This window comes from Phacochoerus africanus, chromosome 10, assembly GCF_016906955.1.
Source record: "Phacochoerus africanus isolate WHEZ1 chromosome 10, ROS_Pafr_v1, whole genome shotgun sequence".
In the NCBI taxonomy this organism is placed as follows: domain Eukaryota; kingdom Metazoa; phylum Chordata; class Mammalia; order Artiodactyla; family Suidae; genus Phacochoerus; species Phacochoerus africanus.
The window spans coordinates 36880483-36893069 of NC_062553.1; the positions used below are offsets into that span (position 1 = coordinate 36880483).

The window sequence follows — 12587 nt, forward strand, 5'->3', positions numbered from 1 at the left end:
ATAATTTTCTATCGAGTACATAATAGGCAATACATATCTTTCCTGTTTTGTTTCATGAGTAGTTTCTCAACTATGTTCCTACAGCTCTTTCTCTGACCTTTCTCTTACTCTCATTATAGCCTGCTTGAATCTGTCTCGCCCTCCTTAACAGTGAAGACAAGACGAAATCTCAATCCTCTTGCAAATCCCAAATGAGCACAGTGCTTTACATATGCTAGGTGGTAAATAACGATGTGTTTGACTGAGTTCCTCATATTATTCCAGTAGTGGTTTTAAAATCTCCCCAAAGGCAAAATTACTGGGACTCATTTGTTACATCAGTTAGGCTAAAAATATTTCCCGATTAAAGTAGAATCCGTGTGGTTTTATCTATATTTGCATCCTTTCCCAGAACAAATCCCAGGCCATAAACATAATAGGTTTCCAATAAATCAGTTTTCAATGAGCAATGGTCGCTATGCAATTAAGAATAATTCTTAGAGACACTTCCTCTAACCCTGCTGTTTAGGATGTTCAAATCAACCTTTTCTAAGAGCGTAATTACATAGAAACCAGATAATTTTGAGCTTGGAAGGACTTCTCATAATTTTATATTCATTTTTGTAACATGAGACATCTTTTATTTTAAAATGCTACTTTTTTTGGTAATCGGGAAATAGTTTTTAACCCCCTCCCCCATAGAGTGGATAGTTCCTAAGGCAAAGTGATCTTCAACAGTCATTGAAAAAACAAAGAGCCAAAACCACCAGGATCAATTTCAGAGGAATACTCCCATCTTACTAATGAATATAACTTGCTTGGGAAGTGGAAAGGTAATTAACAATGTGTCTCAGATAATTTCCTAGTGTTTACTTTAGCTATATAGACCTGGACCAAAATATTACTTTTTAATTTTCTTCTCCAGTAATAGAGTACAATTTGCTGCCACACCCAGGAGAAGGACTTAAGCTGTTTTGCAGATGTTGAAAGGAGTCAACTCTGTTTTCTGCATTGCCTCCCCAGCTATGCATTTGAGGAAGTATTTCCAGTTTCTCAGTCACCTAAAGCCATGCATCCAGCTACATCTTACAAAACACTATTAATGTGTCTCCCCAAATCAGGAGACTTAGAGTACTTTTAATCGATAGAGCAACAACAAAGAAACTTGGTGGAATATTTAAAGAAATCTCTAATTCCATTTGTCACTTACAAAATACAGAAAAACTAGCCTTCTCGTATATTAAATAAGGGACAGATGTATTGATATTGCTAAGAAAGCAAATTACTATAGAGTCTTACTTAGATGACATTAAAGATTAATGCTTCTTTTATGCTATGATCCTTCTATCAATCCAGCTCCACTTTTTAAATATTAAAGCCATCAAAAAAATAAATAAGAAAAGTCCTAAAAACAACAATAGAATATGAGCAAAGGCTGAGAATGCAATTCATGGGAGGAAAATTCTGGGGGTTTTTTACTTTTGAAAATTTTATTTTTTTACTTTTTATTATAATTGATTTACAGTGTTCTGTCAATTTCTGCTGTACAGCAAAGTCACCCAGTTATACATATATATATATAGTGTGTGTGTATACACACACACACACACACACATATTCTTTTTCTCACATTGTCCTCCATCATGTTCCATCAAATTGATTAGATATAGTTCCCTGCTATAGGAGGAGAATCTTGTGGGCAATAAAGATTTGAAAAGATATATACAATTACATATACATATATATATTTTTTTTGTTTTTGCTTTTTAGGGCCGAACCCATGCCATACGGAAGTTCCCAGGCTAGTGGTCAAATCAGAGCTGCAGCTGCCGGGCTACACCACGGCCACAGCAACGCTAGATCCAAGCCTCATCTGTGACCTATACCACAGCTCACAGCAACACCAGATCCTTAACCCACTGAGCAAGGCCAGGGATTGAACCCACATCCTCATGGATACTAGTCAGGTTCATGACCACTGAACCACTACAGGAACTCCCTGTATATTCTTTACTAAAGTGTTGAAGAGTTTGTGGATCCTGAATCTCTTTTTCACTGTAAATGGGAGTTTGAATTTGTAAATCCACCAGAGAAAACAGTTTGGCATTATCTCATCAAGTTGAACTCCCACTTACACTAAGATCCAGAAAAACCCATTCTTGGATATATATGCAAAAGAAACTCTTGCACATTTACAGCAGGAAATTTGGGCCAGAATATTCACAGCAACACAGTCTTGGAAACAAGCAAAATGCCTACTGCCAACAGAGCAGATGAATCAGCTGGTTTCGATGCAGTGGGAATATCACACGGCAGTCAACATGAATGATCTACAGCAATACACAAGGGTGAGAAGGAATCCTGTAAATACACAATCAAGTGAAAAAAAGCATCCGAAGATTGTAAGCATCATGTTAAAAATTATTAAATTTTAAAATTTTAAATGTATTTGTTAAGGAATAAAATTGCGCTAAAATGCTATTCAAATAAAGCGATGCAATACTTCAAACCAAGATTCAGAAAGGTGGTCACTTTGGGTGGGAAAGATTAAAAAATAGGATAGAGGAGACCATAGAGCAGAATAAGTTGTCATGGTTGTGCGGTTTAATGATTTAAGTGGGTGCTTATTGTATTATAATAAATGAATGAATAAATGAATAGACGGATGGATAAAAAGAAGGTTATGTTTGGACCAATAATGGGAGTGTGACATGAGCCAAGGATTATTAATCCAGAATCCAATTCTGTGCAGCAGAAGTTTTTTAAAATAAAAATATTATATGGATGGACCTAGAGATTGTCATACTAAGTGAAGTAAATCTGAATTACTGCAGAATGACAAGGAAGACAAACATCATATGATATCACTTGTGTGGATATCCATATGTGGAATCTTAAAAAAAAAAGGATACAAATGAACTTATTTGCAGAAAAGAAACAGACTCATAGACCTTAGAAACTTATGGGCACCAAAGAGGACATGGGGGGGAGGGATGGACTGGGGGTTTGGGACTGGCATATACACGCTATGGTATACGGAATGATTGGCCAGTGGGGCTCTGCTACTTAGCACAGAGAAGTCTACCCAACATTCTGTGATAATCTATATGGGAAAAGAATCTGAACAAGAAGGGATGTATGTCAGCGTATAACTAAATCACTTTGTTGTACAGCAGAAATTATCACAACTTTGTACATCAATTATACTTCAATAAAACTTTAAAAATCAAAAAACTAAAAACAAAAAATAAACAAAAACATTAAAAAGGCCTAGACAATAAAGCAGCTATTTGCTTAATAATATACAAAATGCAAATTGACATATTTATTTCATCTGAAAGAAAACTCACAACCCAGTGAAATATCATCAAAATATCCACTAATTTATTAATAAACTGTATCTAGGTTTTCAGTTTATTTCACCAAATGTATTTTGCATATTCTTACCCTAAAGAACATGTAAATATACATTAGCACCAGCACGTCTTTTTTTATTAAACCAAGAGCATAAGAAAGCAGATTTGTGTTCTGGATTCTAGACATCTTTTTTTCAGTTATCCATTCCCTCCACTCTATATTAAGTTATTCTCTACTAGTCTATTTCCAGGGGTATACAAACAGGTTATGGTACTTCTAATCCTTTAAAAAGGGCAATCCCATACAAGTTATCCCAAACTATTGAGTAGGTTTCCCTGTGCTATACAGTAATTCTCATTAATCATCTATTTGATGTGTTATTCCCACCCTCCCAATTCTTCCTTCTCCTGAGTAGTTTCACCTACGGTAACCATAATAAGATTTGTTTTAAAATCTGTGAGTTTCTGTTTTTAAATAAGTTCTTTCATATCATTTTTATTAAACTCCACATATGTGATATCATATGGTATTTATCTTTTTCTGTCTGACGTACTTCACTCGGTATGAGAATCTCCAGATCCACCCATGTCCCTGTAAATGGATATATTTATATATATGATTGGTTCACTTTGCTGTACACCTGCAACTAATGCCACATTGCAAATCAACTATAGGCCAATAAAATTAAATCTAAAAAATAAAAATAAAGATGTCAACCTTTCCTCTTTCTCTTCTTTTTCATATTTAAACTTCTAGGGACAAAAACCTATGCTCCCTGCCTGGAATTCTGCTCCCCTTTTTGTTCACTCAATCATCATAATCTAGTCTTCAAGCTCAGGATCCACTAAAATTCCTTTTTTTCGATATGATCAGTTTCCCCCTATCTACAGCATTGTTCCCACAAACTTAAAAAACTCTTATTTCTCACTTTGTAAAACTCCCCTGATGCTGCTTTTCCTTCCATTTATCAGCCCACTTCCCTGCTGCCCCTTAAAATGCCCAGAAAGAAACTTCTGCCATTCTTTCTGGTACCCAAGCAATCAGACTTTAGTCTTTATCACACCACCAACGCTGCTCTTGTCAAAAATCAATGCAGACATAGATATTGTTAAATCGAGTGGTCCATTTTACCTTCTCATCTTTCTTAATCTGTCAGGAGCATTAGATGTAATTCATCAATCCTGCCTCTACTTTGAAATGCTTTTTTTTTTTTTTTTAAGCATCTGCTATGTACACTTGCGTTGAGGTTTCCCTCCTGTCTCAAAGCCCACTCCTTTTCAGTCTTCCTGGGACAGAGATTCCTCTTCTTTTCCCACCTCTTAACATTGGGGACTTTTCAGAACTCAATATTTTGTACCTCTTCTTTAGGATCCTCTTAGGCTTGAGGATCTCTTTAGTCTTACGGTGTTAAATATCATATACGATGATCTCCCCAGTATCCTTCATTCCATGCTTATCTTCGCTTTATACCTAGGAAGTAAGTCAAATTTAACGTATCCCACAAACAAATCATTCATCCACATCCCTAAGCTGCTTCTACCATAGTCTTGGCAACTCTGTTTTTCTAGATGTTCAAGTCAAAAACTTAAGTGTCCCACTAGACACCTCACTTTTTCTCGCATCCAATATTCTTGCTGTCACCAGGGGACTAGAACTCTGAAATATAGCTAGAAGCCAATCATATCTTACAACTTTGCAAATTCTCTGTCACCAACTTGATCCAAATGTCCATTGTCCCCTGCTCGATTTATCTTAAAAACTTTTCTGCACTTGCCCTTGATCGCCATTCACTATTCTCAATCCAGTAACCAAAGCGAGCCTTTGAAAATTAGCCCTTTCAGATCTCGCGCCTACTGGAAACTGATCAGTTACTTCTAATGTGATTTGTAGTAAAAGCGAAGTTCTCACCAGCCTGCAAAGATCTACACAAACTCATCCCTGTTTCTCACTGACCCCTTCTTACTCTTTGGCCCTGTTAACTTCACTGCAGTGACACCCCCACGCTTAGCATGTTTACACATAGACTCTCTTCTAACAAGACCCGGCTTATGCTCTTACCTACTTTGGACCAAGTTCAAATATCCCTTCGAGACTTTCCTAACGACTAGTTAAAACTGCAACCTCCTTGCCTGCTTAATACTACTTGATAGGAGTTCTTTATTGACATTTGACACACTGTATAGTTTGCTTATTTCTGTTACCCCTTTTCTGTCTCTTTCACCAGAGTATCAGCTCAGGAGGGCAGGGAATTGTGTCTTTTTTGTTTGCCAATGTATCCTCAGTGCCATCCTATAAGAGTGTCTGGTATATATTATACAATTGATGAATTTTTGATGAAAAGTAAATAAAATTAAATATCTCCATGTGATCAGTCCTTATCTTACTCAATATCTTAGAAGAACTTGAGAGTGTCTCATCACTCCTTCCTAAGACATTCCATTCTCTTGACTACATCACAGTCTACTCTTTTCCATTCTCCTTTGACAAGTCTTTTTTTTTTTTTTTTTGTCTTTTCAGGGCAAAGATATATGGCTGTTTCCAGGCTAGGGATCGAATGGGGGCTGTAGCCACCAGCTTACACCACAGCCATAGCCCATAGGATCTGCGCCTCGCCTGCAACCTACACCACAGCTCATGGCAACACCAGATCCTTAACCCACTGAGCAAGGCCAGGGATCGAACCCAGATCCTCATGGATACTGGTCAGATTTGTTTCTGCTGAGCTATGACGGGAACTCCTCTGACAATTGTGTTTTCTGCCCTTACTCAATTGTTAACGTTTTCTTGAGGTGTGGTTCTGGGCTCTTTGCTCTGCTCTCTCTATAGTCTTCTCTATACATCTACTCTATTCTCACAGCATTATATACTGATGACTCCAGACAAAACTCTCCTCTGATACTAAGACAAGAACAACCACTAGGATGCCATCCCAGCATCCTAAGCTTAAAGATAGCCACACATGAGCTCTTGATTTCACCCCCCTCCCTTGACTGTTCTCCTCCAGTGCCCTCCAATCTACTTTACTCAATAGCAGCAATCATACCTATCAGGCAAGGCTATTGATGTACTTTTTCAAAAAAAAAAAAAAATGGGAGTCATTTTTGATTTCTCCCTTTCCTTCACCACCCATAGAGAATCCACTGCCTATTGTTTGTTGAATTATACCTCCAAAATATATCTCACTTTTATTCATTTATAGTCATTTTTTCTATTTTTCTATATCTACATCTTATTCCAAGCCACAATTAATTTAATGGAGAGAACCAAGAAATAAAAAGCTTTTTCATTAGTCTCCTTGTTTCTAATATTGCCCCACCTCCAAATCTAAGCCTTTCTTTTTATTATGCAGCAACCAGAGGGATCACATTACAATCTAAGTCACACCACGTCGTTCCCCCCACACCCCTAAAATACCTCAGTGGTGCCCAGATTCACAAAAAGAAAACTCCTTTACCAAAAGCCAAGATAATCCCATGAGATTCTTCCTCTTGATTTCTAACTCCAGGCATACTGGATCCATTTTACTGTATAAATCTCACTAATTTATTATCTACCTCAGGATCTTTGCACTTGCTTTTTTTTTTTTTCTGCCTAAGAACAACTTTTGCTTAATCTTTCCATGTCTGTCACCTTTATGTTTTAGCTTAAAAGACTTCCTTGTCCACTGTATCTGAATTGATACTCCACCCAGTTTATTCCTTATCTTAGCATGCTACTGGATTTTTCCATAGCATTATCTTTAATTATTTTATTTGATACCTTGTTATTTTTTATCTCTCTTCACTGTGTCTGATTCAGAATTATATCTTTACAACTTATCATTGTTCTTAACACATAACAGTCTCTATGTATTGGTTCAACAAATGAATGAATGAATGAATATGACAAATCAGAAGAGAATGAAGCTTTATTTTTCTGTTGCCCTGTGGGTATAAAATGTTATTTTCATCTATATATTTTTAAAAATATATATATTTTTTGGTCTTTTTTTTTTAAAAGGGTCACAGCCATGGCATATGGAAATTCCCAGACTAGGGGTCAAATCAGAGCTACAGCTGCCAGCCTATCCCACAGCCACAGCAACATTAGATCCAAGCCACGTCTGTGACCTACACCACAGCTCAAGCCAATACTGGATCCTTAACCCACTGAGCAGGGCTAGGGACAAAACCCATATCCTTGTGGATATCAGTTGGGTTTGTTACTGCTGAGCCACGTTGGAACCCCTAAAAAAATATATTCTATGTCAGCATTCAAATGAATAAAGCTAGCACATGACACCTCAATTTAATTTTTAGGCTGAGCTATATAGATCATCTGAAAACACTGCAAGGAAGGATATTTTCATTTCTGTGGGAAATTTTTTAACAAATTTACCTAGATGTACACACTCCCCAATGTTTCCTTTTCTATTTCAAAATGTTATTAAAGCTTTAGACTAAAAGTCCTCATTTTATCCCTTTGGGAGAAGTATAGTTTTGCTTATTTTAAAGACTTGGTAACAAGAGGTATTTTAATGATAATTTAACTCCTAATAAACAGAAGGATGCAAAAAAGTCTTAGAAGGGTTGTAGCGATAAACTAGCTGCCTGGCCTTGTCAATTCCTAATCATAGGGTTCTTGGGTAATTCATTGCAATGTTTCTCAGCCTTCTCTTTAACCGAGAGATGATGCCCACCCTGCTTATCTTTTTGTGTTGTTTTGATCGTCTTTTTAGACATTGCTTGTGAACATGTTTTGAAACGTGGTGAAAACCTTACTAATGTGAAGTCCTACTGTGTTGGTAAACAACCTTGCAAAACTGACCCGAGTTCTCCACTCCCATTTCAGAGAGATTATGGAAAATGATGTAAGGCAATCATCTATATTTATATTTATCTGGAAGCATTTACTATTTCTGAACGTTACCTCAAAAACTGGAGATGCGCAAAAAGTTGTGTAGTCCTTCAATAAATGGAAGTGGGTAAGGGCTGGCTTCCTAAACTCTCTCCTGGTGGTTGGCACCTTAGCTATGCATTTTTAAAATGATGCGTAAGAGTGTTGAAAGTGGATATGAGTCCAAAGGGTGATTTTCTAGCTCCTTTGTGGAAGGGTTCACTTGTGTGTCGCTTCTAAGCAAGTAGAAGCTACTTCTGGATGAGAGCAGACTGATTTGTCAGAGGCTAGAAGGACTCTACCCCTCAGATGTCCCAACCTAGCCTCCCTCACTCGCCTCCTTCCTTCCTTCTCACCTTTCCCCTTTCCTTCTCCAGTGGAGAACGTGGGAGACAAAGGAGGGGAGATCCTGGAGGGATGAAAAGAAAGAACCCTTTCAGTTCCTTTCACTTCCCCTTTGCAAGCTGTGCTGCTGAGTTAAAAATACATAATTTCATTTCCACATCTATTTCAACCCCTGCCTGGCCTACTGAGCAATCACAAACCATCCAATTTCAATTCAGATCTTTGCTTCTAGCTTTATTTTAAATGGAACACAGCTAAGTTGTATAAACAGATATAAAGTAAAGGCTCCACCAAGAGCAGAAGTAGGATTAAAGGAACCAAGAAGTAAATCTGTATTTATAGTGTACGGGTCAAAATCAGAATTGTTTTCATTCCATTTCTAAAATGCCAAACTTAAGTATAAAAGGCCAAAGAAGGGATCAAATTCGTGGCATCCAAGAGTCTCTGCTTACCATGTGTTCTTATTACTTTTGGTGATACTCATTTACAATATCTTATAAATAGATTATACATTTTCTGCAGGTGAGAATCACTATTCCGCTATCACATTGGGAATACTGTGCATTTATAGAAAATAAAAATGAAATCATATTTACCAGAAATATTTATGAGCAACAACCTCCAAACTGTGCTATATAGTAAATTATTAATAATTAATCAATGGCTAACACTTGAAGTAATGCGAATTCAATCCTTTCTCATAAAGCTATAAAAGAATCTCCAGGCGGATAATGAAGATCCCTTGGCAGAGACTAATAATATGACTAATAATGCCCTTGAAACATTTTAGCAGTACTGCAGCTAACCAAAATCCAGCAAGGGCTTACATAGGTTGATTTCATTCATTCTATTGGCTATATATTATCATAGAGGAGGGTCATTGGTAAAAAGAATACATCCACAATGGATCCCATCTTCCTTTTAAATTACAACTTGCATTATAACCAACTGGGCAGATATTATTTCAATTTTCAACATTTAATAATAAAACCATATCATTTCAATGATAACTTTTCACTTTAATTCATGTTCAGGGACATCAATTCTCTAATGAATTCTCTAATGAATACTTAAACTACATGTGATTTGGTATTCCTGTTTTTTTTTTTTTCTCAAAATGTCAAGTTTAGAAACTTTATGGGCAGATAAATCCTCTTTTATTGATATAATATAGTCATAAATGGTATCACATCATCTGAAACCTTCTCCACAAAATTATTTTTGATCTAAAGTGATAATTTTCCAGTCACTTATCAAAGATCGTGCATTGACAAGTGATTCACTTCTGTAAGGAAGCCTCTTTTCAGATTTGCATGACAGCAAATACAGTGTTGAGCATCCTAACCCTGGAGAGGCAATGTGAAAAGAGCCAGGAAAATCCTTCATCCTTCTCATCCGTCTTTATCACTCTCAACATGCAAATCTGAAGTAGTATCTGCTATGGCTTCCTGTAACCTTCTCAAAAAAATCCAGAAAAAAAAGTGGCTCTTGATTCCAGAAGACCTGATTCCAGCCTATGCTATTTTTCCTTCTATAAATCACTCTCTTTCTAATCTTCAGTGTTCTCCTTTGTTACATGAGAAGAACAAGACTAGATGGACTCCAAAGCCTCGTCCAACTCTATCCAATTCCCTTTCATTTCCAACAATTCCTTCCAAGCTGGGACCAGACACCTTGGAAATAATGTCGAATCCCACACTGTTTTCCAGTAAAGTCCCACTCCCTTTTACTTTCTGCATTCCCTATCTTCTTATCTCCTAAACACCCTCGGTAGGAAGCTTGAATGCATCAGTGCTTCTAATATCATGACACTCATAACAGAGTAGCTGATAGCATCACAGTCTTTATGACTTTGTCTTTTGAATACACATCCTGGCCATGCCACTTACTAATGGTGAACTTGGACCAGTTGCTTAAGCTCCCCAGCCTCAATTTCTTCATCTGTAAAATAGGAAGAGTAGTAGTGTTCCCTCAGGGTTGCTGTGAGGGTAAAATAAGAATGCCTATGAAACGCCTGGTATGGATGAAATTTGGGGTAAATAAATATGATATGAGTTACTGTTACTACTACTTCTAGAATATAAGTGCCTTTAAGATAGAGCCTGTGTCTTCTCAACTCACTTCTCAAGAGGTAACTAGCTCAGAGGAGTGGGAAGAAAGGGATTTGGTGGTTAGGAAGACGTGTGCTCTGAACTGCACTGAGGGGGTGTCTGAGGTTAAGAATTGTATCTTGAGATTTCTGTGAACCTGGTGCCTAGCACAATGCTTGCCACAGAGATTCTCATTACATAAGCAAATAGACTATGAAAAAGAGCAACAGTGCTGTTAGTGGACGTGCCTCTATTAGACCCTTTATACATATTTACTGAAGGAAGATGTAAAGCAGAAATACCTGACTCCAAAGTCTTAGAAGGGGAGTAAATGCCACTTCTCCAAATAAAGTAAAATCTCATCCCACTATGGAAAAGAATAGGAAAGGACTGGGTTCTCTTGCAGAGCAGGCAGCTTCATGCCCCAGATTCATTTCCTAGGTAGCACAGGGTCGAGGTTTTGGCAGAGGGACTGACACCACGTGGGAGGACAGGGGACTTCGGATCAGCTGTCTCAAGTGCAATGTGCCCTGAGCAAAGTGGCCAGGTTCAGGGGAGTCCATTCCAGGGCGCAGTGCAGCGGGGCAGCTGAGCCCCGAGTTCCCATTTTTTGACTCTTCCCCTCGAACCTCCCCCGCCCAGTAGTCAGGTCCCGGGAGGTAATTACTGTGGGGGAGCGGCAAAGCTTCTGAGGGGGCAGGGAGAGGGGAAAGTGCGGGTGGGGGCGGTTTTCTTGTCAGAGGTCTCATCAAAAGAGCAGAGAGAGGGAGAGAAAAGAGACAGAGGGAGAGGGAAAGAGGGAGAGAGCTAGAGAGAGCAAGAGATTGAGAAGAGAGAGAGATTGAGAGATTTTTTCATTTTCGCACGCGAGGCATACCTAATGATATTCCCACAGACAGACAGGCAGACGGAGAGAGAGACAGACAGGACACACTTGCGCGTTTGAAATCGTTCATACCCCCAAATCCAGGACGCAGCCTGTTGTCATAACCATCGAGTAAACCGTCCAGGATGCGGGTAAAATTTTCCGGGCATAATTTCTCCTCCTTTTGGTTCGGTCCTGGGGATTCGTTTAAACTGCAAAGGCGTAAAATAAAAATAAAAATAAAAAAATAAAACAGCGGGCTGAGGAGATTATTTTAAGAATTGATCAGCGAACAGGTGGAAATGGGTTTATCTTCTAGGAGAAGAGTCTCTTGCCCCAAACTAAAGGAAGCAGGGCTAAGGGATGGAGGAGAGAGAGATGAGCAGGAAATGTGCATCCTGCGCACAGGGACCCTAGTACCCACACTCATCTTGGACCTGGTCTCTCATCATCTCCGCCTCTACGCGGTCAGAGCAAAGCCAGGCTCAGGGCCCCTGACCTCACAGCGGAGACCAGAGGGTCTGGTTTGCCCTGGGAGGAGAAGGCGTCTAGAGGGGACCGAGAGATGGCCCCTTCGCCACCTTCCCCTGGCCCCCAGCACCCCAAGGAACTCACCAAGCCGCCAGGCACAGGACGTGCAGGAGGGCGAAACTGACCCCGAAGGACGTCGCAATCGCGGGTACCTTCTTGCCAGAAACCATCTTTGCAACATGCCATACTTTAAGCCTGTTCAGGTTTCCAGGCTCTCCAGATGCCCTGAGCAGGGTGCAAGGCGAGGGCAGAGGCTCTCCGCGGCGTGCGCACACTCGCGCTCACACTCGCCCGCGCTCACACTCGCCCGCGCTCAGCCAGCCCCAGCCGCGGTGGGCGCGTGTGTGCACGCGGGCCGGGGAGGCGGATCTTGCCTTGCCTCGCCCCCTCCTTTTCTCGCTGAGCTCTCCAGTGTATGGAGAGCCGTGTATACCGCTCACACCCTTTCGTGCCTGCACCCCGAAGCTGCTGGGGTTAACCCTGTGGCGCTGGCACCAGAAAAGCTGAACCAAGTTTTTTTTCCGACCCTTAATTCCAGGGAGCAG

The 12587-nt window shown here is 39.4% G+C and overlaps 1 protein-coding gene across 1 annotated transcript in view; it reads right to left on the minus strand.

Annotated features, from left to right (window-relative positions):
• The window catches only part of GABRA4 (gamma-aminobutyric acid type A receptor subunit alpha4), a 72052-nt gene extending 59503 nt beyond the window's left edge, over positions 1-12549 (minus strand). The window contains exons 1-2 of the mRNA XM_047799333.1: positions 12127-12549; positions 11605-11723 (exon numbers count right to left, since the gene is read on the minus strand). Of these exons, the coding sequence (XP_047655289.1) occupies positions 11605-11723; positions 12127-12212 (205 nt within the window). The 5' untranslated portion in view covers positions 12213-12549. The remainder of the gene's footprint in view (positions 1-11604; positions 11724-12126) is intronic.
• Positions 12550-12587: the final 38 nt, after the last annotated feature.